The sequence below is a fragment of the Mustela erminea genome, chromosome 17 (genome assembly GCF_009829155.1).
Source record: "Mustela erminea isolate mMusErm1 chromosome 17, mMusErm1.Pri, whole genome shotgun sequence".
Taxonomy (NCBI): domain Eukaryota; kingdom Metazoa; phylum Chordata; class Mammalia; order Carnivora; family Mustelidae; genus Mustela; species Mustela erminea.
Window position 1 is genome coordinate 68,956,676 of NC_045630.1, and position 24,875 is coordinate 68,981,550.

A 24,875-nucleotide genomic window follows, 5' to 3' on the forward strand; every position below is an offset into this window, starting at 1 on the left:
GCTGCCACGATCTTCTGGGAGACCGAATGTGGGGTTTGAGAGGACAAGAGGAGTTAAGGGTGGACTCAAGGCTTCCGCCCGAGCCGCCGGACAGAAGGATGGTCACCCGCTAACGTGAGGAGGACGATGGGCAGAGCAGAACGGGGCGCATCGGTGCAGACATGCTAAACTCCAGAAGCATCGGGTCTGGGGTTCAGGGAAAGGAACGAGCTGAAGGTGCACACCTGGGAGTCGGCAACGTGTGGCTGGTGCTTAAGGCCATGAGCCTGGAGGAAGCCTGTCCTGGCCGCGGTGTAGACAGAGAGGAGTGGGGACGTCCGAGGAGGGAGAGAAGAGGAAGACCCAGCAGTGGGGACTGACAGGGAGCAGAGCATCGTCGTCTGTGACAAGCAAGGCCAAGGGCAGCGAGGACTGAGTACAGACCGCTGGGTCGGCCATGAGCAGGGCACACGGACCTCAGCAAGAGCCGTCTCTTCGGAATGGAGAAGGACACAGGTCAGCAGCTGAGCAGGAAGAGAGGAATTTGAAGAGGCAGGAGAAGGTGTGACATAGTCCTCTGGAAAAGAGTGGTCGGGGCTAGGGCCAGCAGCGGGGGGTGGTGATGGGGCGGTGGTCCCAGGGGTGTGTGCTCATGAATTTATTTATTTATTTTTAAAGATTTTGTTTATTTATTTGACAGACAGAAATCACAAGCAGGCAGAGAGGCGGGCAGAGAGAAGGGGAAACAGGTTCCCCCAGGAGAGCAGAGAGCCCGATGCGGGGCTCGATCCCAGGACCCTGAGATCATGACCTGAACCGAAGGCAGAGGCTTAATCCACTGAGCCACCCAGCACCCTCTGCTCATGAATTTAAAGTCAGGTTAGTGGGGCACCTGGGTGAATCACTCAGTTAAGCACCTGACCTCCTTTTTTAAAAAATTTTATTAACGTATAATGTATCATTAGCCCCAGGGGTACAGGTCTGTGAATCGCCAGGTTTACACACTTCACAGCACTCACCATAGCACACACCCTCCCCCATGTCCATCACCCAACCATGCTCCTCTCCATACTCCCCCTCCCCCAGCAATTCTGTTTGTTTTGCGGCATTAAGAGCGTCTTACGGTTTGTCTCCCTCCCGATCCCATCTTATTTCATTTTTTCCTTCCTGACCCCTCAAACCCCCCACTCTGCCTCTCAATTTCCTCATATCAGGGAGATCATATGATAATTGTATTTCTCTGATGGACTTATTTCGCTCAGCATAAAACCCTCTAGTTCCATCCACATCACTGCAAATGGCAAGATTTCATTTCTTTTGGTGGCTGCATAGTATTCCATTGTATACATACACCACATCTTCTTTATCCGTTCATCTGTTGATGGACATCTAGGTTCTTTCCATAGTTTGGCTATTGTGGACATTGCTGCTGTTAACATTCGGGTACACGTGCCCCTTCGGATCACTATGTTTGTATCTTTAAGGCACCTGACTTTTGCTCAGATCCTGATCTCAGGGTTTGAGATCCAGCCCCTGGGATCGCCACACTCAGCGGGGAGTCACCTTGTCCCTCTGCCCCCCACCCCGCTCCTGCGCGCACGCTCTCTCTCTCTTTCTCTTTTTCAAATAAATAAATAAATCTTTGGGGCACCTGGGTGGCTCAGTGGGTTAATCCTCTGCCTTTGGCTCAGGTCATGATCTCAGGGTTCTGATATTGAGCCCCACATCGGGCTCTCTGCTTAGTGGGGAGCCTGCTTCCTCCTCTCTCTCTGCCTGCCTCTCTGCCTGCTTGTGATCTCTGTCAGATAAATAAATAAAATATAATAAATAAGTCTTTAAAAAAATAAATGAGGGGTGCCTCGGTGGCTCAGTGGATTCAGCGACTGCCTTCTGCTCAGATCATGATCCCAGAGTTCCAAGATCAAGTCCCACATCAGACTCCCAGCTCCACAGGGAGTCTGCTTCTCCCTCTGACCTTCTCCCCTCTCATGCTCTTACTCTCTCTCTCTCAAATAAATAAAATCTTAAAAAAAAAAAAGAAGAAGTCAGACTAATCAGCAGGGGACTCACCGAAACTCCATCATAAGAAATTACCTGAAACACTCAAAGAAAAGGCATTCTCTGCCGCATTATTTATAACCACAGACATGAGAACAAGCCTAAATATCCAGAGACGATCGGTGAAATGAGGTGTTACATATACACTTAGCCATTTTTAAAGTACTTTTATATAATAAATATCCTTTATCAAATATTTGCAAAGCATATAGCTTCATAGCTAAAGAGAGAGCGCTTTCTCCCCTAATCTTAAGAACCAATATGAAAATGATAATTTTCCCAATAAAAACAGCAAAATATGGAAACATGACTCATTCCAGAAGAATTGCAAAAAGCCATTATATGTGAATGAAAAAACAACTCAACTTCTTTTCAAGGAGATGCAATTCCGAAGAACAATGAAGTGTAATTGTTTTCCTATCAAGTTGGTAAAGATTAAAACTGGTAGAAATTTCGGCGTGGGGAGGAGCTTGGGGAACAGTGAGCTCGGGGCAGGTGGGAACGGGAAGGGTCGGGCTTCTCTCGAGGATGCTCGGCCAGGATACCAACAGCCCTGACCGCGCCCCGCGCCCCGCGCCCCCGGGCCTCTGCTAGTCCCGACCCGACATTTATCCCGTGGAAGTGCCCAGCGACGTCAGCAAGGAGGTCGGCCCCGCGAGGGGCGAACAACCAAACGTGCTGGAACCCCCGAGCCCTGGGGACGTGCGGCGGCGGGAGTGCGGTCGGGGCCGGGCGTGCGGACGGGGCGCGGGTCGGCGGCGCCGCCTGGGCGCCCCGCGGAGGGATCCGTGTTGTCACGGGTCGTGCTGACAACTGAGAAGCGGCACGGGAAGGCGCTCGCGCGTGTTCACTGAGAATCGGGATGGAGACCCTCGGGAGAGCCTGACCGCGGCCACGCGTGTCCGGGGACATCTAGAAGGAAACCCACCGGTGCCTGCCCTGGGGGGTGGAAAAGGGATGACTTTTCCCTCTTTGTATTTACCCGCGTTCTCAGTGTTAACGGAGCGGTACAGCTGGACACAAAACATTTTCTTAAAATGAACAGTCTCCGGCCGGCCAGGGGGGCGCGCGGGCAGCGGGGCGCGGCGGAGGTCCCGGCCCGGGCGGCGCTCTGGCGCCCTCGGGTGCCCGGCCCGGGAAGTGCAAGGACGGGCTCCGGCGCCTCGGGCCAAGGGCGGGAAGGGGGTTCCCGCCTCAGGCAGGGGCCGCTTCCTCCAGCGCACAGCCCTGGCCGTGAGCATCCCTCTCCCAGGGGCCCCGGGCCGCAGCCCGCGGGGCAGCAGGGTTCCCAGCAGGACTTGCGAGGGCTTGTCCCCTCACCCACGCTGCTTTTCCTGGTCGGGGTCGCCATCACCCCAGACTGCTCCCTGCCGCGGGACTCCCCTACCCCAGGGAGCAGAGACTGGAGCGCGGCTCCTCCTTGCTCGGAGGGGACCGTGCAGTCACAGGAGCGGGGGTGGAGGTGGGGGCTGACGCCCGCGCTCTGGGATCCTGGCCATCTGCCCGCGGTGCGGCCGTGGGCAGCTCAGAGACCCTGTTCCCAGCGGCAGAGGCCACAGTCCCGCTCAGACCAGGAGGGGCCACTGAAATAGGGCAGGGATGCTTTGGAATCTTTGATGTGCCGGAGAGAGGATGCTCACCAGAGTTCATGCCCCGTGGGCCCCCCACTCCTTCCTGGGGCTCCCACTCTGCCTGAGACACCCCTTTGTCCCCGAGTATGGCTTCCACTGGAGTGGAGTCTCCCTGACGACTGTACTGTCCCCAGCTGAGCACAAAGTGGGGAGGAAGGCCAGGCCCTCCAGTGGGCTCTGCCTCTCTGGGGGACTTCCACAGGGGCACAGCCCTGCAAGGGGAGGGCACAGCTTACCCGGAAGCCCCACGCACCAGCCACCAGACGACCCAGGTGTGTGTCAGATGAGCTCCGGGGCCTCCGCTGGTCTCCCCCAGAGCAGGGGTGCGGCTGGGCAGCAGTGAGCATGAGGATGTGGGAGACCATGTGAGTTGTGTGTGTGTGTGTGTCCGGACACTCGGTGACGCCCATCGACAAAGACAGCACAACAGCAGGGGATAGAAACAACTAGTGTATTGACTGGCGGAGGAGAGAAGGGGTGCAGATGGGAAACGGGGGGCAAGGGGCTCTTTAGTGTTTGCCAAAACCACTGACGCACACCCTCCACCCCCTCTCACCTTCCTCCTCTGGGATGGGGCCACAGCTGGCTCCCACCCTCTCTACTACCCTCCCTCTCCCTACTCCCCTGCACCCACGTGACCTTGACCTCCGGAGCCCACGCTTCCAGCTTCCCGATGAGGCAGGCTCAAAGAACCTTTCTTCCCCCTTCTCCCACCTCATTCCCATCTCTTGTCTCAATAAAATACAGCAAAAGCAAGTGTGGCTGGTACTGGGCAGCCAAGTCACCCCGGGGCTGGGGCAGGGGTGGGGCAGGGGCGGGGCAGACTGCGGAGCCTCAGCCAGGTAGAGTGGAAGGGTGGAGTGGCCAGGGGCCTGGCTCAGCCCTCCTCCCTCAGAGGCCGGCAGAGAAGACTCCACACCTGCTCTCAGGCACCATGTTCACGGGGTCCCCGGGGTGCGCGCAGCAGGCAGAGCGGAGCAGCAGAAAGTGGGCTCCGTACAAGCATCCCTTTCCCTTGGCTTCTGGAAGAAGCCCTCTTTGGTTTTAAGGCAGATAAAGAGTTTCCGGGAGGCAGGGAAAAGCAAGGGGAGATTGACATAGATGATTTTTTTTTTTTTTTTGCTTGTGTTTTCCTTCAGTATAAAACCACTGTAGAAAATAACTTCTCTTAGAAAAAAAAAAATAGAAGAAGAAAACCAAAGGGGTACTTTTCTTTGGCTTCAAGCCCCGTCCCACGAGGTGCAGGGCGGGGGGTGGGCAAGAGGTGGGGCGGAAGCAGGAGGCCTCCACCACCACCCGGCCTGGCAGGTCCCAGATTACATGATGCTGCAGTTCTGGGGGCCCTGAGAGAGAGAGGGGAGAGGGGAGGGGTGTGAGCACCAGCCTGTGCCCCCCCTCCCTGCTCCCCGCCCCCGGTCCCGCCCCCGCCCTCCAGTCTGGGGCTCAGACGGGAGGGGCAGGGTGCAGGAGCCCACCGGCTGGGACCTTGGGCTGGGGGAGGAGGCTCCCACTCCCCCGGGCTGCGGAAGAGAAGGCCTCTCCCCCCCGCACAGGGCCCCCTTGACCTAACCCTCAAGGACCCTCGGCCCCTGCTGGCAGGTGTGCAGGCAAAGCAGGGACTCACCTGGGTGCGGCGGCTGGAGTTGCCCAGGAGGTAGGAGCGGGTGACCAGATTGTCCCCGAAGCTGCCACCCCCACTGCCCCCCACACTGCGGTAGCTGCGGGTGACCGTGACACTGGAGGCCGAGGAGCCGGACGAGATGGATCCGCCCACCGCGGCGCCCGCGCTGCCGGCAGAGGCCTTGTCGGCGGGCTGCCCGCACGTCCCGCACAGCACGGTGCGCGAGCGCAGGTTGTACTCAGCCGGGTCCCCCGAGCTGCTGCAGTGCGAGCCCTGAGGAGGAAGACAAGGCTCAGGCGGGACGCGGCGAGCCCCGGACTGTGCGCTCGGGCCCAGCCCCGGCTCTGCGCTGCGGTGCGCCCGGCCACCAGGCAGAAAGGCGGGCTCTGGGCTTGGGGGCCCCAGTGGAGGGCCCCTGCTGGGAGGAGGGGAAGCCGTGCGGGAGCAGAGGGTCAGGAAGACTTGGGGACCGGCAACTGGAGCTGCGCCTGGACCCTGTGCCAGCCTCTCGAAGCTTACGAGGAAGAGGAGAGCGAGCGAGCTCGTGGGGCAGCAGCCATGCAAAGACAACGGGGCTGGGGACTGGGAAGAGAACGTTCTTGAAGGAAGGAGAAACGGGGGCGCATGCAACAGGAAGGGGAAGAGAAAGGAAATGCGAGCCACAGGCGTGGGGGGAGAGAGGCAGGGCCAGGCGCCCCGCATCTGTCCTCCTGGCCCCTTCCTGGGAGACACATCCAGACCCTGTCCGCTGCTCCCGCGGGAACACCCCACGGCAGCGGATGTTCCCGCTCCTTCCCAGCCGAGGGCACCCAGACACCTGGGCTCCCTGTTCAAGGTACAGGGAGGAGAGAAGAAGAGCCAGGGCAGCGTGTGAAGTTCCAAAACATTCTTTAATGAGACGATTTTTGGCAAGGAGAGGCCTGGCGGGAGGCCCCGGCGTGGGCTCGGGCTCAGCGGCGGCTGCCACTCACATGGTGGTGATGGAGGAGGTCCTCTCCGTCCTCGTCCTCATCGTCCTCGACCACAGTCACTGAGCGCACCAGCTTGCGCATGGCCACCTCCTGCCAGGGACGGGGCACCAGGCACCAGGGGTCAGGGGGTCAGAGCCGGGGAGGGGCACGGGCATTCTCACTCCCAGTGACCCCCCTGCAGTCTGCCCTCCGTGGCGCTGGAGCGGAGGGACTTTCCTTCTCCAGAGGGACCTGGCAGGCTCGGTGGGGGGCTGTGTGAGTGTCAGAGGAGTGCGCTCCTGCCTTTATCCATCCCTGCTGTCTATCTCCCCTGACTTAGGCCGCTGGAGGAGGCACCCCGGGTCTGCCCGCTGGACAGAATCTGGGGCCTGGGGCTGACCGGGAGGGAGCTAGGCCCCCCGGGGCTGGGTGCTGCTGGCTCCAGCTCTGGGGGAGGCTGGTCCAGCCGGAGGGCGGCCCGCAACATACTCACTTCCCCAGTGGAGTTGATGAGGGCCGTGCGCAGGCTGTTCCCGCAGCCCCAAGTGTTCTGCGCCTTCCATACCAGGTCGGTAGGGGGGCTATGGGTGGCCCCGGCGCCTGCAGCCCAGATCTGGGGAGGCAGGGTTAGAGAAGGGGACTCAGTCCAGCGTGCCCAGCCTCAGACCAGCCCCTCCCCACCCAAGGTCGCCCCAGGGGACCCTGCCACTCACCGTCACCACCTGCCCAGCCTTCAGGGTGAACTTCGGCGGGAAGCGGTAGGTCAGCAAGGGGTCGTCTCCATTCTGGCGCTTGATCTGCCAATTGCCCATGGACTGGTCCTGCCGGGAAGGAGGGGAAGGTGGGGGAGGTGCGCTCAGGCTCCTCGGCCCATCTTGCTCCCGCGCCTGGGCTGGGCCCCACCAGGGAGAAGAGCGAGGTACCGGGCACGCTGGGGTTGAGCCGCTCGCCCAGGGTCCCGCAGCCAGTGGAGGGACACCTGGCCCTGGTCTGGCTCTGGGAGGGGCAGCCCGCGGTCCCAGGGCCATCCCCTCCTGCGGCAGCTCCTCCCTCCCCGAGCCCAGCCCGAGCCCGGCCTGCAGGCCCACCTCGCTGGACTTGTTGCGCAGCCGCACGAACTTGCCGTCCTCGTCCACCTCCTCCACGGCCACGCGGCCGCTGGTGCGCGCGTGCTGGGAGAAGCTGCTGCTGCGGCTCTCGGACGACTCCAGCTTGCGCTTCTTGGTGACACTGCCGGTCCCCTGCGTCTGGGAGGAGTGGGAGGAGGCGCGGCCTCGGCTGCGCTGTGAGGTGGGGCTGGGGGACAGACGCAGCCTGGCAAGGGGACACAGAGAGGCCTTGTCAGCGCGGGCGGTGGGCCACCCCGCCGCCCCCGTGGCCCGCCCTGGGCTCCTCCCGACCCACCTCTCCTCCTCGCCCTCTAGGAGCTTGCGGTAGGCGTGGATCTCCATGTCCAGGGCCAGCTTGATGTCCAGCAGCTCCTGGTACTCGTCCAGCTGCTGCTGCATCCTCGTCCGCATCTCCGCCATCTCCCGCTCCTTCTCGGCCAGCAGCCGCCGGCTGGTGTCGCGCTCACGGGCCAGCGCGTCCTCCAGGTCCCGCAGCTTCGCCTCCTTGGCCGCCAGCTGGGCGAGCAAGCCGGGGTCAGGGGAGCTCCCAGGGTGTGGGAGGAGGACAAGCGGTGCCCCCCACCCTGGACCCTATCCTGGCTCTCCGGCCCCCCACCAGGGCCTGCTGGGGGCTCTCACGTGGCCTGGCTGGCTTCCCCAAAACCTTCCCTGTATTGAACTGAAATCTCTCGTTCTGGGGCTGGAACCTGCTTCCTCCGGCCACAAACGCACAGCCGGCCGCAGCACTGAGCCTCGTGGAGGGTAAGAGGTGCCTCCATTTTCAAAAGGGAAAACCAAGGGGCACCTGGGTGGCTCAGTGGGTTAAGCGGCTGCCTTCAGCTCGGGTCATGATCCTGGAGTCCCGGGATCGAGTCCCGCATCGGGCTCCCTGCTCTGCGGGGAGTCTGCTTCTCCCTCTGACCCTCCCCCTTCTCACGCTCTCTCTCTCTCAAATAAATAAAATCTTTAAAAAAAAAAAAAGGGAAAACCAACGCTCTGTGGAGCACAGGTCACACAGGCCAGACCAGGTCACGGACTCTGAATCCCAGGCTCCCCAGTCAGGCTGGGGCCCCAGGGCACACTGTGTCGTCCCCCTCCTCCCAGAACGCTCCGTCCCCGGGAGGGCGGCGGGGGCACCTGCTTCTGCAGCTGGCTCAGCTGGGCGGACAGGCTGTCGATGCGGATGCGCGACTGCTGCAGCTCCTCGTGCGCGGCGCCCACCAGGTTGCTGTTCCTCTCCGCCGACTGCCTGGCGTTGTCCAGCTTCAGGGGAGAGCACAGGGTCAGGGCGCTGCAGGCGGCGGCGGTGGCGCCATCCAGGCCGGGCCAAGGCTGAGGGAGCTGGGGCAGGGGGTGTGGGGGTGGCCGGGGGCAGCACCTTGGCGGAGTAGGTCTTCTCCAGCTCCTTCTTGTACTGCTCCACCTGGTCCTCGTGCTGGGCCCGCAGCTCCTGCAGCGCGTCCGCCAGCCGGCTCTCGAACTCCCGCTGCTTCCCATTGTCGATCTCCACCAGCCGCGTCTCGTGGCGGCGCTTGGTCTCACGCAGCTCCTGGGGGCGACCCGAGATGGGACCCGGTCCTTGGAGGCTGAGGCCCGGGTGGCCAAGCCCCATGCCCGATCCTATGCCTGAGCGGAGGCCCTGTCACCCTCCTTTCCCCTGGGGTCTGGGTGCTGGACATCCCCCCCCCACCACCACCACGAGCACAAGGCAGGCAGGCGGGCGAGGCCGGCGCCCGGCACCCAGCGCAGCCCCAGCGCCGCGGCCGTACCCACGGGGCCCACCCACCTCGCTGTAGATGTTCTTCTGGAAGTCCAGCTCCTCCTTCAGGGTCTGCAGCCGGTTTTCAGCGTCCACACGCCGCAGCATCTCGTCCTGCAGCTGCTTCTTGGCCTCACCCAGCGCCGCCTCGAGCTGGGAGAAAGGGGGCAGAGGTCAGGGAGACGGGCCGTGGAACATCAGAGCCGCAAGGAAGCCGAGGGTCTGTCCGGCACACCCCTTCACGTGTGCAGACACAGGTCCGGGGGACGGATAGCCTCCGCGGTCACCGAGGTCACAGTGTCCCGTCACCCACAGAACCCGCTCCGGACAGGTACTCGCATCCGTCCCGGGCACAGCTCAGGACGTGCTCTGAAGGGGGGGGTGTCCAAAGTACAGAGGAGCACGGGGCAAGAAACCAAAGCGTGCCGGGGGGGTGGGGGGCACTGCCATGGCCAGGGTGTGGAAGAGAGCCTGTGCAAAGGCCCGGGGGTGGGAAGGCCCCTGAGTGGTGCAGGGAGCGGCTGGAGGTGGGAGGCCCGGAGGGCAATGGCCCAGCCCGGGCTTGGCAGTCGGCCTGCCGGACTCGCGCGTCTGTCCGGCACACTGCAGTGGCAGGGCCCGGGAGGGGACAGGGCCCACGACGGGAGCTGGGCAACTGATGCTGGTTGTGCCCTTGCCCTGATGGGAGGAGGCTGAGCCAGCCAGCTTCCTGGATTCCGTCCCTAGCCTGGGTTGGGAGATGGGAGGCAGCACGGATGGTGGGGGGTTTTGAAAGTCAGTACAACCATACCCGTGCCTGCATCCCGTCGGTGATGAACCCTCACTACCAGCCCAGGCTCTGATGTCCAGAGGGAGCACGGCTCTCTGACGGCACAGCCAAACCAGGAGGGGTGGGGGCCAGGCACGACTCCTTACAAAGTTACGTGGATGTGGCTGGGGGCTCTTTCATTTATGAACATAAGCTCTACGGACGATGTGGGGCTCCACCCTGCGGCCCCGAGATCCGGACTCGCACGCTCTAGCCCCTGAGCCGGCTGGGCTCCCGGCGACGGGCGGTCTGGCATCGCCGCTGCAGGACACCCGCAGGCAGAGGCGGCTGCGATATGGCGGGGAGGGGGGCGGGGGCCGGCAGGGGAGTAGAGTGGCCTGCTCTGGGCCATGGGGGAGGCAGGGTCACAGCGGCCCCGGAGGCTGGCCTCACCTTGGCCACCTGGCCCCGCAGGTCATGGAGCTCTCCCTCCAGCGTGCGCTTCTCGCTGAGCGCGGTGCTCAGGGCGGCCTCCTTGGAGTTAAGCAGAGCCTCCAGGTCCTTGAGCCGGGCCTGGGCGGCCATCAGGTCGCCCTCCTTCTTGGTGTTGCTAAGGAAGCAAGGAAGAGTGGGCTTAGGAGGAGAAGTCCGTGCCCCGAGGAGAACCTGGCTCCAGCGGGGAGCCGCAAGTCACCTCCCAGAGGCCTGCCCGGCCGGCCCGCCTGTCCCAGGAAGTGCCAGGAGAGGGCATCCTTGCTCTTGGTCTGTTGGCATAGGCCTGCCCCTGGGGCTGGACTCCCACTTTCCCCAAGGTCCCCCAAACCCCCTTCCTGCTTCTCCACCCTTCCCATGACTCAGTGCTCAGGAACGTGCCTGGGGCCAAGGGCAAAAGCAATCCCAGGAGATGAATGCCTTTCCCTCTCTCTCCTCCCGTTCCTTCCCAAAGAGACAGGGCCACCTTTGTCTCCTGCCCCTTCCCACACAAGGCCTTAACCTTTTTTTTTTTTTTTAAGATTTTATTTATTTATTTGACAGACAGAGATCACAAGCAGGCAGAGAGGCAGGCAGAGAGAGAGGGCGAAGCAGGCTCCCTGCTGAGCAGAGAGCCCGATGTGGGGCTCGGTCCCAGGACCCTGCGACCGTGACCTGAGCTGAAGGCAGAGGCTTTAACCCACTGAGCCCCCCAGGCGCCTCAAGGCCTTAACCTTCTCCCTGACTCCACGCACTCTCCACCGGGCCAGGCCTCCCTCCCTACGGGGGCCCAGACAGCCAGGCTTCCAGCCCTGGGGTCCAGGCTTCCCTACTGCACCTTGGGCCCCAAAGGGATGGGCCACCTCTCCTAGCCCCTTTCACACATCAGGGATGGTCTGTTTAAGAGTCAGGCAGGAGGACAGCAAAGCGTGGTACTGCCCCCTCCCCTTCTCATACCCAGTCTGGGTCCCCCGATCCGGGCCAAGCACAGGGGTTCCAGCTGCCGCCTGCCCTCCAGGCCTTATCAGAGCAGGAGAGAATGCTAAGCCTGGCCCTTGGGCCGCAACCCTCAGCATCTGGCTCCAGATGTGGCCCCTGGGTCTCCAGGTTTGAACCTCCCTACCCCTCCAGCTGGGCGAAGCTTTAGCCAAGTAACCAGATAAACGCGGCTCTCGCTCTCACCTCCCTCTCTTTCTGGGCCCCCAGTTACGTTTGCTAGATAGTGAATCAGAGACACAGAGGGGTCCGAACCTCTGGGAAACCCAAGAACTTTGCAATATGTGGTGAGAGAGAGCAGCAGCCCCGGGGCTGGAGGGAAGGAGCCCAGGGCCTGGGCCCAGCTGCCCTCATGGAACTCCTCTGTCCTGAGCCCGAGCCAGAGACTAAAGGGAAAGTAAAACCAAACCTGGGCGGGGGTGGGGGACTTCTGTCCTGGAAGCAAGAAGAGTGGCCCTTCAACATTTTTCTCCTCGGCAAAAGCCGTTCGCTCCAAGAGACCCAGCCTTTCCCTGCGAGGCCGAGAGAGCCTTGACGAAACTGTGCAGGGCGCAGCCCAGACGGGGGCGAACTCCTGCCACCGCCCAGGACTTTCCAAACGGGGTCACTGGTCTCTAGCAGGGCCCTACCAGGAGGGGGACACGGTGACACCCAGCTGGGGTCAGGGGACGCAAAGACCTAGAGAGGGCGCCCCTGCAGGCGCGCTGGGCCCGGAGGCCGGCCGCACCCCAGAACAAGCCCTCTGATGGGGCAGTGTCTGTCTCCCGCGCAGAGAGGCCCGTCCAGGCCTGGAGGATGTCTCCCCTCCTCCGACTCAGCCAGAAAAGCTAAAAATAAAGTCAAAACCCAGCTCAGGTTTTGGCTGCCATCCGGCCCAGCCCCTGGCTGGGAACACAGCCCCAACTTTCCATGACTTCAGAACTTCTCCGAAGCTGAGCCAGCGGCAGGGGGAGGAACCAAGAAGAAACCGCTGGTAAAGTGAAGCCGTGCGGCCCCAGACGGCAGCTCCTGGGCTCGCTCCAGAGGCCCGCAAAGGCCTCTACACCCGTGGCTGGCGGTGCTGCAGCCGCTCTGGGCCAAGAGGACTGGGAGGGGCTCGCGGGGGGCCGGCGCAGGCCCTTGCTCTCAGACGAGGACACTAGGCGCAGAGGACCCAAGTGAAGGGCCTGCAGGCGGCAGTGGCCCAGGACCGGGGTCCCACTCAATCCTGCTGTGGGGGACCCCTGCCTTGGCTGCCAAGGCCTTCTGCGGGGATCCCGCCTGCCCGCCGTGGCGCAGGACCCGGGCTGAGGGCAGAGGGGCCGGCTGCTGCCCTCTGCCAGTGCACGGTCTGCGGGGCTGCACCCACGACTCCCCGCGACGGCGGTGTGGGTAACAAGGCTCATCAGAGGAAGGCGAGGCAGCCAGCAGGCCTGGGCACCCGTCACACAGTGGCCACTGCTCTAAGGGTCCATGCTCGCTCCCTTGGTCTGCACAGCGGCCCACGAGCCGGCACCCTCCCCGTGTCACTGAGGACGCCGAAGCACGGAGGCTCACGTCCACGGGGCAGCGGCAGAGCTGCAGCAGAGCGGCCCCTAGGACGGCCTCGAAGCAGCAAGGAGGCGATGAGCCTTCCCGTCCTGTCCTGTCCTGGCGACCGCAGCCGGGAACCACCGGCAAAGAGGGAGGGAGGGGGCGCTGGCGGTTTCCTCATGCGGGGTGGAGAGCCCCCATGTGTGGGACACTGTCAGCCACCCACAGCTCATGACTCAGCCCCCAGGCGCTGTGTGGCCGGGGAGCCACGTGCCCACTCCAGGAAACGGCTGGGACAGTGCAAAGCCAGGCCCCTTGCCTGCCTAGACCCAGCAGGGACCCCCGAGCAGACCCTGGCCAGGTGGTCAGCCCCTCAGGTGCCAGGGCCACTGGGGCTGATGGCGAGCGGTGGGTGGGGCGGCCCAGGCGCCGGGAAGGGTGGGAACGGGGCTGCAGGTGACTCATCCTGGGGGGACAATGCCGGGCAGGGGTCGGGAAATCCTCTAGCACCCACAGGGGAGACCCTGACTTTGCCCACGTCCTGCCCCAGCCCTCGCATCCAGGTCCTTCGAGCACGGGAGTGGCTGCGTCCCAGTGGGCTTGTGAGGCCAGCAGGGCCGGGCGTCCTGCTGCCGCCTCGACCGGACACAGACAGTGGGCTGGGGCGGGCAGCGTGCGGAGAGCTGGGGCCCGCGGCCAGGGGTCTGCAGGGGCCCGGGGTCCGCAGGGCCGAGGCCTCAGGGTAGGGAAGCTCGGGGGCCGGGTGGGCCCCAGGCCAGGTGCCGGCCCGCCCACTGAGTCACCCTCCTCAGCTGGCTCCGATGCCAGATATGGAAGCCAGGCCGCCCAGGCCTGTTTGGGCCCCGTTGCTAGGGACAACTGCTAGGCTGGGCGGGGGAGGCCCCCATTTCTGCCCCCTGGGGCCTGAGGAGGACGCAAGGGGCACAGAGACCCCAGGCCACCCTCAGACTTAGGAGGGGGAGGGGAACGTGGCCACGGGGTCCCTGAGGAGCCGCCCAGCCCTGCAGGGGCTCCCTCCCCGGTCCCCTTGGGCCCCTCAGCTCACCGGCACACAGAGTTCCCCATGGCTGGGCAACCCCGGGACAGGAGGGAGGGGAGGGGCGGGCAGGGTCTCTGAGCCCCTCCGTGAAGGGCGCCCCCTGTGGCAGGGCAGGGCAGGGCAGGGCAGGGGTGTGGGCCGCAGGCAGCTCTTCCCTCCACTCCAGGGACTCCAGACGGGGCCCAAGCCCGCTTCCTGCCAGCGAGGGTGTCTCCCCCCGCCACCCCCCCCCCACTTTGTTCCGGCAGCTCCCCCTTGCCATCTGTCCTTCCTTCCCTCTGTCCCTCCAAGCCCACCCTGCTGGCTGCACGGCCTCTGCCCTGCCCTGGCGCTCTGGTCTACCCCCAGCGCCACCGCCACATGCTCTGCGGCTGCTTTGACCCCGGCCGACGGACGCTCTGTCCACTTACATCCGGGGCTTTTCCCGTCTGTGCCTGGACGCCTGCAGGCCGGGCCTCCTCCTGGGCTAACCCCTGTGTGGTCGCAGCTGGGGAAACCAAGCCCTGGCCCGAGAAGGCTTGCCCATGGGGTCACCTGAGGACACTCACAGCAGATGGGGACAGAGCCCCCAAAATGCCAGTGGGGCACCCCAAGGGGGCCTGGGGGGGGCACGGAGGGTGGCACTCAGGCCCCGGGAAGCAAGCCTGGGACGCGTGCTCCCCCGGCCTCCCCAGGAGAGTCATGGCGCCCAAACGGTGTGCGAAGCCACGGGCTTGGACGGTCCCCACCACCGGGCTGCGCGGCTGGGCTGTGGGTCAGCCGCTGCTTTCTAGTAAGGGCAGGTTGTGGGGAGACAGGACATGTGGGCCTCCAGGTACCAGTCCTCGCGGGCAGAGAGACCTTCAGGAGCAAAACTGTGGGGGAGGGGTGTTCCCGGCCCTGCCAGGCCCCGGAGCCTTCTGAGCACCTCGTAGCCAGAGAGCACAGGTGGGCCCCTGGGGTGGACCCACCCGGACCTCCCCACATGGGTGCGGGCACAGCTTTGCCTCCCCCGGGCCTCTCCTGGGTGTGGCACCACCGCTTCTGCCTGGTTCGAGGCCTCAGATCCCTGTCCAGAGCCGCGGGGCTCCAACTGTCCCCCACCCTAGACAAAGCCAGGTGGTGACTCCGCGCGGGGGGCAGGGGGGAGGGACTGGCGCTGACAGGAGGGCTGGGAGGCCTGTGGACATGTTCAGACGCAACTCCAGCAGAGGCGCTGGGCCTGGCGGGGGGCCAGGCCTGAGTCACAGCTGCTGGGTGTATCAACGTGGCATTGTACCGAGACAGGAGGCAGGAGGCGCCCGCAGCCAGAGGCTGGGCCCCGGGGTCCTGCACGATAGGCAGCTGGCTTCCTGACCAACGGCTCTCTCAAGGTCCCTGCCAACTCCCCTTTCCTTCTCCTTGGCCTATCTCTCTAGAAGTCCCTCCTGCCTGGTCACGGCAATGCACGGCTGAGGCCTGGGGCTAGACCAAAAGCAGGGGCGTGGGGAATGTCCAGGGGGGAGGGGCATGCAGGGGCTCCCCCACAAGAAGCTGACTCAGAAGTCCCTTCTTTAGGATGCATGAACCCTCCCCCTGGTGGCTTCTGCTTATTAACCCCATGACAGCAAGAGGGGGTGGGAGCCACACCCCAAGATCAGGAAAGGAAGTGGGAGGACCTGGGAGTTCTGGTCCCACCGCATTCCAGCTCCTGGTGCCAGCTTGGAACCCCAGGAGAAGGGGGGCCCTGGAAATCCCCGTCCCTGCCACCCCCCAGAAACCAGGCCCCTTGTTAGAAGGGTCCCTAGCTCCTCTGACCCAGCCCTAAAGGGACACCTGTGTTCCGTCCCCTCCCTCTGTCCCCCGTGCTAGTCCCGCCCTCCTGCCTCTTGCTGCCCCTGGGCAAGAACATCCACGGCACCCCTCAAAAAAAGGCCACCCCCAGCCCTTCCTTCTCTGGCCGAGCAAGTTCAGGGTCTCCTGTCCACCCTCACGCTGCCCTCTGCCGTGACTCAGCTCCTGCGTTGGGCCTGGGATCCAGCCAGAGTTAATCCCGGCTTCCCCTCCCACACGCGGACAGGGAGCACCCCGCCCTGCCCCCCTTCCCAAACTGTCCCCCTCCAAGTCCTCCTCACAGCCCGACCTCAGGTTAGGGGAGCCGGAGTGCGTGCGGGAAGGGAATGGGTGGGCAGCCCAAGGTCAGCCGCACGTCCGCGGGTAACAGCGCGGCCCCTCCCGGGGAGTCCCTGCCAGCCCAGCACGGGCCGTGGCCCTCAGCCCGTCCTGTATAACATGGCCCTTCCCACCGTCCTGGACGCAGACGCGTGACCACGAAGTGTCCCTTCTTACCAGCAATAAAAACAAAGCCTAAACCGAGAGTGTAATGTCACCACTGTGAACTGCTCGCACAACCTCTGACAACAGAGAAGCGTGTCTGCGCTCTGCCTTCCGCAGCTTGTGGGAAGCATTTCTATTGAGAACACCATTGGCTGTTAATTATGTTCACATTAAGTATGTTTAATTTTAACATTTATAGCTTATAACATTTATGGCTTGGTGTTTTGGAGGGCTGTGTTCTCACGTCGTGGGTCCCTGTGCTACTTTGGAACCTGAGGATCTCTGGACACCTCCTGCTCTCACCGCTTTATTCCACAGCTGGGGAAATCCAGAGAGGGAAGGTGACTGGCTCAGGGTCACACAGCAGTGTGGCAGCGGGACCAAGCCTAGGGTAAAGGGCATGGAGGCCCAGGGCTGTTCCTGCGGCCTCGTGCTGGCTGTCATTTTGCTGGTGGCCGCCTCGTTAAGGGACAGGAGCCTCTCCAACCGCTCTCCGGACGAGAACATCAGAGCTTGGCCCGAGTCTCTTCCAGGACCCTGGGGCTCCAGGAGGCGGGACTGGGGGGGGCACCGCCCTAGTGCTAGGCCTCTGAGCCAGACAGGGTAAGGGGCCGAGAGGGGAGGGCTGGGGGAGGTGCAGAGGCCCGGCTGGGAGGTGAAGGCCCTGCCGACCAGTTGTTCTCACAGCTGCCCCTGGCTTCAGCCCTGACATTGAACTACTGAATCCCTGGGGAGGGAGGGTGGGGAGTACTGGGGGGACGAGGGGCACTGCCCACACAAGGGCAAGTCTCAGAATGGAGACTGGGGGAGGGACCGGCCGGGCCTGTGGTCACAGGAAGGCACTCAGGAAGCCCGGTGGGAGCTGCGGTCTCTTTTGTCCCTTTTGGGTTCCTCACGCAGTGCTCAGTCCGTGAGCTTAGCTGCCCCTTCACTGCCTCAAAGCAGAATGTAGACTTCAGGGACGGGGGCGGGGGGCAGCAAGAGAGAACACCGGGGCTCCCTCAGGTGAGAACAGGGGCCCAGGTTCCTCAAAGGCCTCCGTCCCTGTCCCTTCGATCTCCGCCAGAGGGTGCGGCGCCCTTCCTCCAAGCAGACGCCTCCTGGGCCAAGTCCCAAGACAGGAATCCCCAGCCCTCCGGAGCTCTGTTTTAGGGTCCCCGGCCTGGCAGGGTCTTGGGTCTCTCCAGGTACAGGGCAGAGCAAAGGCTGGCTACCAGCAGACCCTGGCAGGACAGGACAGCATGGCGGGGTCGCTGGCCCTGCTGGTCTCAGAGTGCCACCTGCGGACGGGGGGAGTGAGCCTCCGCCGCCCCACCACACCCGCCCTCCGGACCCTGCCCTGTCCTCTAAGCCGCAGAAGTCGGCTCCCGTGGCACAGGCCCTGAACTGGAACTCTGGAGGCCTATGCTCAAGTCCTGACCCGACACCCCTTTGCTCTGTGACCAGACAAGCCTCTGCCCCACGGAGCCCTGGGACCAGCCTGGGTCTCCGCTTCCCTGCCCGGCCTCCTGGGGACCGCACTGGAGCAGACAATACAGGAAGTTGTCAAACACCCGGCCTTGTCCTGGGGGAAGAGGAGCTTCTGCTTTGCGGGCCCAGGGTCTCCCCACTTCTGACTCGGCCTTCCCCCACTTCCACGCGGGAAGGCGCAGACCTCAGCCCCGTGCTGCGGCCTGCAGCCCCGGACCTGGACTCCGCTCTGCACCCACCTGTGGCACCGCGGCCCCCGCTGGGGCCCTGGCCCCAGACCTCCAGCAGGGGTCCCACGGAAAGCTCCCAGGATGCCTTGGGGAGCACGGGGAGAGTGCGGCATTCGCGCCCCCCTCCCTTTAAGACATGTGCTGTCTCCACCCTGTGTCCCGCTGTCTCTTCTAAAGCCACCGGGGTGGAAGGGAGGGGGGACAGCATCTGAGTCAGCCGCCCAGCTGTCCTGCTGGGTTGGGGCCCAGCTCTCAGCCTGGCCCCCAGGAGGGCTCCCCTGGTGTTTTCAGCTACCCATACCCCCATGCTTAGTTGTCCAAACACGTTAGACTCCAGCATAGACAGAATGTGGGGGTGTGTGTGCTTGCTTCTGCTTGGAGCCTTTTACCCAGCCCAACCAGAGGGCGCCCCAAAGCCCTGGGTGTGGTCAAGGTACCAGACTGGGCCAGGGATTGCCACGGGATCTTACAGACAGCTCCGCGCCCCAACCAGACGCTGGCCCTGACCTCTGCGCTCTCATTAAACATTAAACCAGACAACACCTTCTCCCTAGGCTTTCGTGGGAGGAGTCACGGCAATGCCTTGCTTTCTCTCCCCAGTTCTACTCTTCTCGCCCTGGACACGGCGGACACAAAGACAAGCAAGGAATCCAGTCTTCTCCACCGGCGACAGACACCCCGAGTCGAGGCTTCGTCTCCACCTGCCTCCCAGCAGCCCGAGATCCAGGTGTGTCAACCCACCCCTCGCTTCCGGAAGCCCAGCCTCCCCAGCCAGGATCAGAGAGGGAGAAGGCAGGCAAATGGCTAAATATAACCCGGGCACACACCGCCCCCGCCCCTGCCCCACGTGCGTGCACACCCGCCTGGCGTCCCAGGCCTGGACAGCTGCACCGCGAGGCTGGGGAGACAGCCTGGCGTGGCTGGGTTAGCGGGGGACGGCTGACTACTCATCCTGTCTCCCGATCAGTGTCGCCCCACAAAACACCCGCTGAGAATGCCCTTCGCAGGAACAGGCAGCGGCAGACTAATCTAACACGCTGGTGCTCTGGCAACCCCCCCAGCTTGCCTCCCGTCTGTCCTGCTCGCTCAGTAGTTCCTGTCACTACTGCAAAAAGACAGGAGTGGCTTCTGGCAACAATGCCCCCCGGCGAGTGACCCTGTCTGCAGCCACAGTTCCCACCCAGTCTTCGGAGGGGACAGACCCGCCACGCCCATGGGGCCTGGGGCCTGGTAGAGGAAGGGCCAAGAGCAGGGCGAGATCTGGATCTCCGGACCCAGAGAGGCTCGGAGGAGAGCCAGTCTGAAGACGACCGAAAGGCAGGGAAAGAAGGGACGTCAGGCCGTGGCCCCCACCGGCCACCCCAAGGATCTCAGGCACCTTCAGTGCTCCTTGGCTTGGAGAAAAGGGTAACGGAGAGAAGGAAAGTAAATCCTTCGGGCCCAGGGAAAGGGGCCTAAACTTCCAGGCTCCAAAGGCCTTTTGAGAAAAGAGGGTGGAGTCAAGCAGGGTGGGGTAGGGTGGGGCAGGGATGGGTGAGGTAGGAGGGGCTTGAAGTGGCCAACGGCTGGATTTCAAAAATGTCCCTGTATTCCAGCAGCTTGGTAAGGCAAAGATCAAAACAGAGTCAGTGGCTGAGTGGACCGGGCCCAGCGAAGACTGCTCAGTGGGGCCGGGAAATGAGAGTGGCTCGCCCCAAGCAAGGAGAGGCAGGGAGGAGCAGGGCCGCCCAGCGTCAGGCACCAGGCAGAAGGCCAAGGCTGGTGCACCAGACCTGGGCACAGACAACACAACTTCCTGAGCGGGAGCGAGCCGGGAGCGAGCCGGGAGCGAGCCGGGAGCCTCTGCCCTCTGTCTCCCTCCCTCTCCTGCATTCCTGGGCCAAGCAGGCCAAGGGCTGTGGGAGCTGCGGGGGAGCGGTGCTCCTGGGGCCGGCTGAAGGGCCTGTCAGAGCCCAGAGAAGGTCCCAGACAGGCGAGTGGAGAGGGCGGAAAGCTTCCCAACTCTTGGAACCCCGGAAAGAGTTGTGCCAAGGGGGTCACCTCCACATTCCTGCCCCGCTAACCTCTCTCCAGCCCCACTGGCGACTGCCCGCAGGGGTGCTCCGTCTTAATGGGCACCAGGTGTCCAGACACAGGCTGGGCACAGCTGGCACAGTGCCAAGCCAGCCAAGAAAGTTCTAACAGGACCCTTTCACCCACTCCAGTGTGTCCTGAGAGCCCAGATTTCTTAGAACGGGCAGCGCCCCTGGCTCCGGTCGGCCTGCAACCCCCGCCCGGACAGGGACAGAGCTGTGGGCCTGCCGTCAGCCCCCACTTGGCCCGCTGTCCCCACCATTCCCTAGACACCCCGCCCTCTGCCAGAGACCCCTCCCTTCTCTGTCCCGTCTTGACAATTTCCCTTGGCACTGCCAGTCACCCGCCGGGGCAGTTCCGGGGAGGGAGGGGACTATAAGGCCAAGTTTATCGGCCGGCGGCCGGCGGGAGTCCGACCGGGCAACGGCCCGCCCACCCTCTGGGCTCCCGCACGCGCGCCGCCACCTGCGCTCACTCACCGCGCTTTGAGCTCCTTGAACTCCTCGCGCACTTTGCTCAGCTCCAGCTGCAGGCGCGCGCGCTCCTTGGCCACCGAGTCGAGGGTCTTGCGGGCATCCCCGAGCTCGGCCTCGTAGGCGGCCTTGATACCGGACACCTCGCGGCTGACCACCTCCTCGGACTCGGTGATGCGAAGGCGCAGGCCGGCGTTCTCCGTCTCCAGCGAGCGCACCCGGTCGATGTAGACCGCCAGGCGGTCGTTGAGCTCCTGCAGGTCCTCCTTCTCCTGCAGCCGGGTGATGCGGGTGGGCGACAGCGGGGTGGAGCTGGCCTGCGCCCCGCTGCGGGTGGCGCGCCGCTGGGACGGGGTCTCCATGGCCGGCAGGGTGGCAGCGCTGCCCACAGGGCAGAGGTCCCGGGAAGGGCGCGGGGCTCGGGCCGAAGGGCAGAGACCGCTCGGGGTCGGAGCGCGCGGGCCGGCGGGCTCTCGGCGGGCTCCTGGCGGGCGTGGGCTCTGGGCCGGGCGCTGTCGGACCTCGGGACCTGGGCGCGCGGCTGTGACTGCGGCGCTCCCGCGGACACTCTGAGTCACCGACGCCGGGCACGGGCTCTAATAGGTCTAGGGAGTGGGAGGAGGGGCCGCCGCTCTTAAAGGGACCGCCGCACAGCCGCAGCGGGAGGCGAGGGGGCGGCGCGGAGGGGCGAGGACCGCGGGGCGCGGCGGAGTGGGCTCCACCCCGGCCCGCGCTCCCGCTCGGCCCCGCGCTTCCCGCGTCTTGGGTCCGCCCCCTCCCAGGACTCCCTCCCAGCCGCAAGCTTGCCCCCACCGGCTCGGGCCTTCCCGGGGAGAAGGCCCAGCCAAAGGCTGGGAGTGGGTGGGCAAAGGGCAGGAGGAAAAGAGAAAGCGGGTGGAAGGCGCGGGAGGGCGTCAGGCAGGCCGATCCAGGAAAGGTGGGGGGAGGGCTGAGCCTGGTGCCCATAGGGGTGACTCACTCTTCTTCCACCGCCGGCTCCCCCCTTCCTCCCCGTAGTAATAGTGAGTCACCCCTACCCCCCTCCCCATGTGGGCAGCCCATTCAAAGCAGCATCGCAGAGTGCCAGGGTGGGGTGGGGAGGGAATGCCGAGCTCCCTGGGGAGCTGGGCTGCGGGGAAGTTCTGGATCCTGAGTTCCTTTAACCCTCAATTTGGGGGGCAGAGGCCAGAAGTTTGGGGTCCCTCTTTTCCTATCTTCTGCCCCATCTTCACCCTTCAAAGCCAAGCATTGGGTCCTTGACCCCAGCACCAAGCTGCAGGCCCCCGCAGAAAGCCAGGAGTAGGACCCAGGCATTTGCACCCATCCCTACCCCTTCTTCAGACCCAAGTGACTGGGAAAAGAGGCTGCGGAGGTCCCTCCCCCCCTTCATCCTTTCTGCTCCTTCTATCCGGCCCTGCCAACTGCAAGACTGAACTTATTTTAACGGATAATTTAAAACAGATACCAGAGCTGTGCGTGCACTCATCACGTTGCCGGGACACCCGGTCCCAGATTCCTGTGGTTCCCAGAGGGGCCTGGAAGGGGGAGCAGGGCAGGGGCTGGACAGCCAGTGGTGGGTCTCTGTCCTGGTTTCAGCCAGAGAGGCGGTGTTGGGGGGCTGGGACAGCAGAGACCCCACAGCCCTCCAGCTGCACTTATCACTACAGACCTCCCTGGCCAGGTCGGCTTTGCCACTGATCACCCAGGGGACGTCCCCAGATGTCCCCACCCCAGGCCTCACCAAGCACTCCTCTGATCAGCCCTGTAGCAATCCTAGCCCGGGGGGGGGGGGCACCCACCACCTCTCCTTCTCTAACCCATCATCCGTCCTCTGCTCACAGGGCCTCAGAATGACGGGAACCTGCCCTCAAGAATTCACTATAAAGGGATTTCCAGACCTTGGCCTTGAGTCCCCAAATCATTCCTTCTCTAAGAGGCAGCAGGGCCCAGGCTCCAGAACCCACATGAGTTCACATCCTGCCCCTGTGCCTCCCATGACTTCTGCTCTGGTGAAGAACCCAGAAAACTCAATTATGTTGCTAATGCCTAAAGCTCCGGGATATCAGGGTTTCTGTAATAGGAAAGGGAAGCAGAGCAGGGAGGGCCCTCTTCCCTGGGTTCTGGAGCCCAGCCTCAGAGGACACAGGGGTTGGAGTGGGGTTAGGATGGGAACTCTGAGTATTTATGGAGGGGAGCCGTGGAGGGGATGCTTGAGTTTCCCATCTCTGTGATGGTGACCGTCCAGGACACACCCAAGCAAGGGATCCAGGACACAGCCAGCCCCCCAGGCGGCCCTCTCCCCCAGGGCGTGGCCCCCACTCTCAGCTTCCCAGACAAAACAAAAAGTCTTGTTCTGCTTCTCCCTCTTCTGTTCCCCAAACTAGGAGCGGAGGCGGGGTGGGTTAGCCAGTGGAACGTGAGGCACAGGGCTCATACTGTTCCCACCGCCTCAGGCCCCCCCACCTCCGGGCACTGAGCCCCCCCTCTGCCCCACCCAGTCCCAGACAGGCCCAGCTTCCCTTCCTGGCCAGGGAAGCAAAACCACACTTAACCCTTCCTATCCCAGACCTCCTCATCTTTGTGGAAAAGAGGCAGGAGAAAGGAGGGGGGTGGACTCTTAGCCCAGATTTCACTGTAGGCTCTTTCCGAAGGGTCTCCCCTCTCTTACCACCAGCACTGAAAGCCTCAATCCTAAATCCAAACTTCAAAGTGGGCCTCGATCCTGAATATTCGATCCTAACTCCCATTCCATCAGTCTGGGGACCAGGTTCCAGTCCTGCCTCTCCCTCCTCGCTCTGCTACTGGATTCTCAGGGCCTCCGTTCCTCACCTGCAACATGGGCAAGGTGCCCAGAAGAGGCAAGGCTACTACTGTGTCCACTGGTGGGGAGACCAAGGGAGAAGCACGAGCAAGCGCGGCAGCTGCAGAACAGCAGAGGACTCTGGACTGGAGAGTGAATTCCTGATGGAAGCCAGAGGCCGAGGCCGGAGAGCTGGAGCAGGAATGAGTATTATCAGAATACAGGGGTGAGTCCAAGGCGTGGCCAGGGCGGTGGAGGTGGCACCTGTCTTGAGGAAGTGACCCTGGAGAAGGGCACAAGGCATGCCGTGCCTCCCTTCCTCCATGAGCCTTCCTCCCAAAAGTGCTGTGAGAGACAGGAGGGACCAAGTCTCGGTCATCTGTGTCCCTAACACCTGCTCTGTTCCTAACATGTGGCTCACAGGAGCCGCTCAGAGTTTCTTACCTGAGCTGAGTGCGCCGGGCCCTGCTCTCAGGGGTGTGACTCTAGCCTCCCTTTCCTGGTCTATAAAACAAGGACGCTGCAGGGATTAAGTGATACACACTTGGGGACACCTGGCTGGCTCTGTGGTCAGTAGAGTACATCACTGGATCTCAGGCTCATGAGTTCGAGCCCCACCTTGGGTGTAGAGATTACTTAAATAAATATTTAAATACAGACACACAGTGGGACGATGCTGGACAGTGAGTGACACTTTTCCAGTCAAGTTCACCGTTGCACATTCTCAGCTTGGTCCACAGAACCCCCTCGCGGCTGGAGACGCTCACTTTCCCAAAGGTAAGACTCACTTTCCCAAAACTAGATTCTAAGTAATCGGCTGAGCTCGGAGCCTGGACCAAGCAGCCTGAGCCAAATCCAGGACACGCTTCGCTCTCTTATGCCACTTCGGTGGAAGGCGTGGGAAGTGCTGGGGTGGCCTGGTGCTTAGAGGAAGCCTGGGCAAAGGTGCCAAAGGAGCGGGGGCCCCCAGACGCAAGAACTCGGGGGTGCGGGTTCTGAGAGGGGAAGAGGCTGAGGAGGCCCTGGCCAGGACACCAGGGAAGCTGGAGGGAGCGGGGTGGGGGGGTGGGGGACCCGGACCAGTAGGGATTCCAGAAGCTAATGATGACTGGTGAGTGGGGCAGGGAGTAGGTGGAGGCACGGGCGGCTGTGAGGGGCCACCTTGGTGAGCCCCCACCGTAGCTCTGCAGGCTAGAGACTAGAAATAGCCGTGTTTTACAGAGGAGGAAACCGAAGCCTGGAAAGTTAAATTCTTCACTTAAGGCAGGGCCTCCGAGCTCCCAGCATTTGGGGCTGGAGGTTTCTTTGTTATGGGGGGGGGAGGTTCCCGGCCTCTACCCACTAAATGCCAGGAGCACCTCCTCGACCAGCTGAGCCAATCCAAAAGGCCTTTGGATGTTGCCAAACGTTTTCCATGAGGCAAAACCTCTTCCTGCTGAGAACCACCTGCCCAAGGTCTTGTGGTTAGTTAGTAGCAGAACTGGAATTCTGACACAGGTCGGCCTGACTCTGGAAGCGAAGATCTTGCCATTAGGCTATCATCGCGGACGGTGGAGGGGAGAGGCTTCACCCGGGTCCCAGGCCACTGGGGAGGCAGCTGTGCTCCCCCCACAGCAGTGGGAAGGACTGACTCTTTGGAG

The 24,875-nt window shown here is 63.1% G+C and overlaps 1 protein-coding gene across 1 annotated transcript; it reads right to left on the reverse strand.

Annotated features, from left to right (window-relative positions):
* Nucleotides 1-4,873: 4,873 nt before the first annotated feature.
* Nucleotides 4,874-21,012, reverse strand: LMNA (lamin A/C). Its single transcript, XM_032317167.1, has 12 exons — nt 20,442-21,012; nt 10,309-10,465; nt 9,135-9,260; nt 8,727-8,897; nt 8,486-8,611; nt 7,644-7,864; nt 7,328-7,553; nt 6,953-7,060; nt 6,733-6,852; nt 6,261-6,350; nt 5,293-5,562; nt 4,874-5,011 (listed from the first exon to the last, which is right to left on the reverse strand). Exons 1-12 carry the CDS (start codon nt 20,795-20,797, stop codon nt 4,985-4,987), a joined length of 1,998 nt encoding a protein of 665 aa, XP_032173058.1. The 5' UTR covers nt 20,798-21,012; the 3' UTR covers nt 4,874-4,984.
* Nucleotides 21,013-24,875: the final 3,863 nt, after the last annotated feature.

Bases quoted from the DNA above. Each gene is read 5' to 3' on its own strand.
- LMNA (XM_032317167.1), bottom strand. From the start codon at position 20,797: ATGGAGACCCCGTCCCAGCGGCGCGCCACCCGCAGCGGGGCGCAGGCC. The intron at 8,898-9,134 runs GTGGGTGGGCCC...GGTCGCCCCCAG, and splicing joins AGAAGAACATCTACAGCGAG to GAGCTGCGTGAGACCAAGCG. The intron at 8,612-8,726 runs GTGCTGCCCCCG...TCTCCCCTGAAG, and splicing joins AGAAGACCTACTCCGCCAAG to CTGGACAACGCCAGGCAGTC.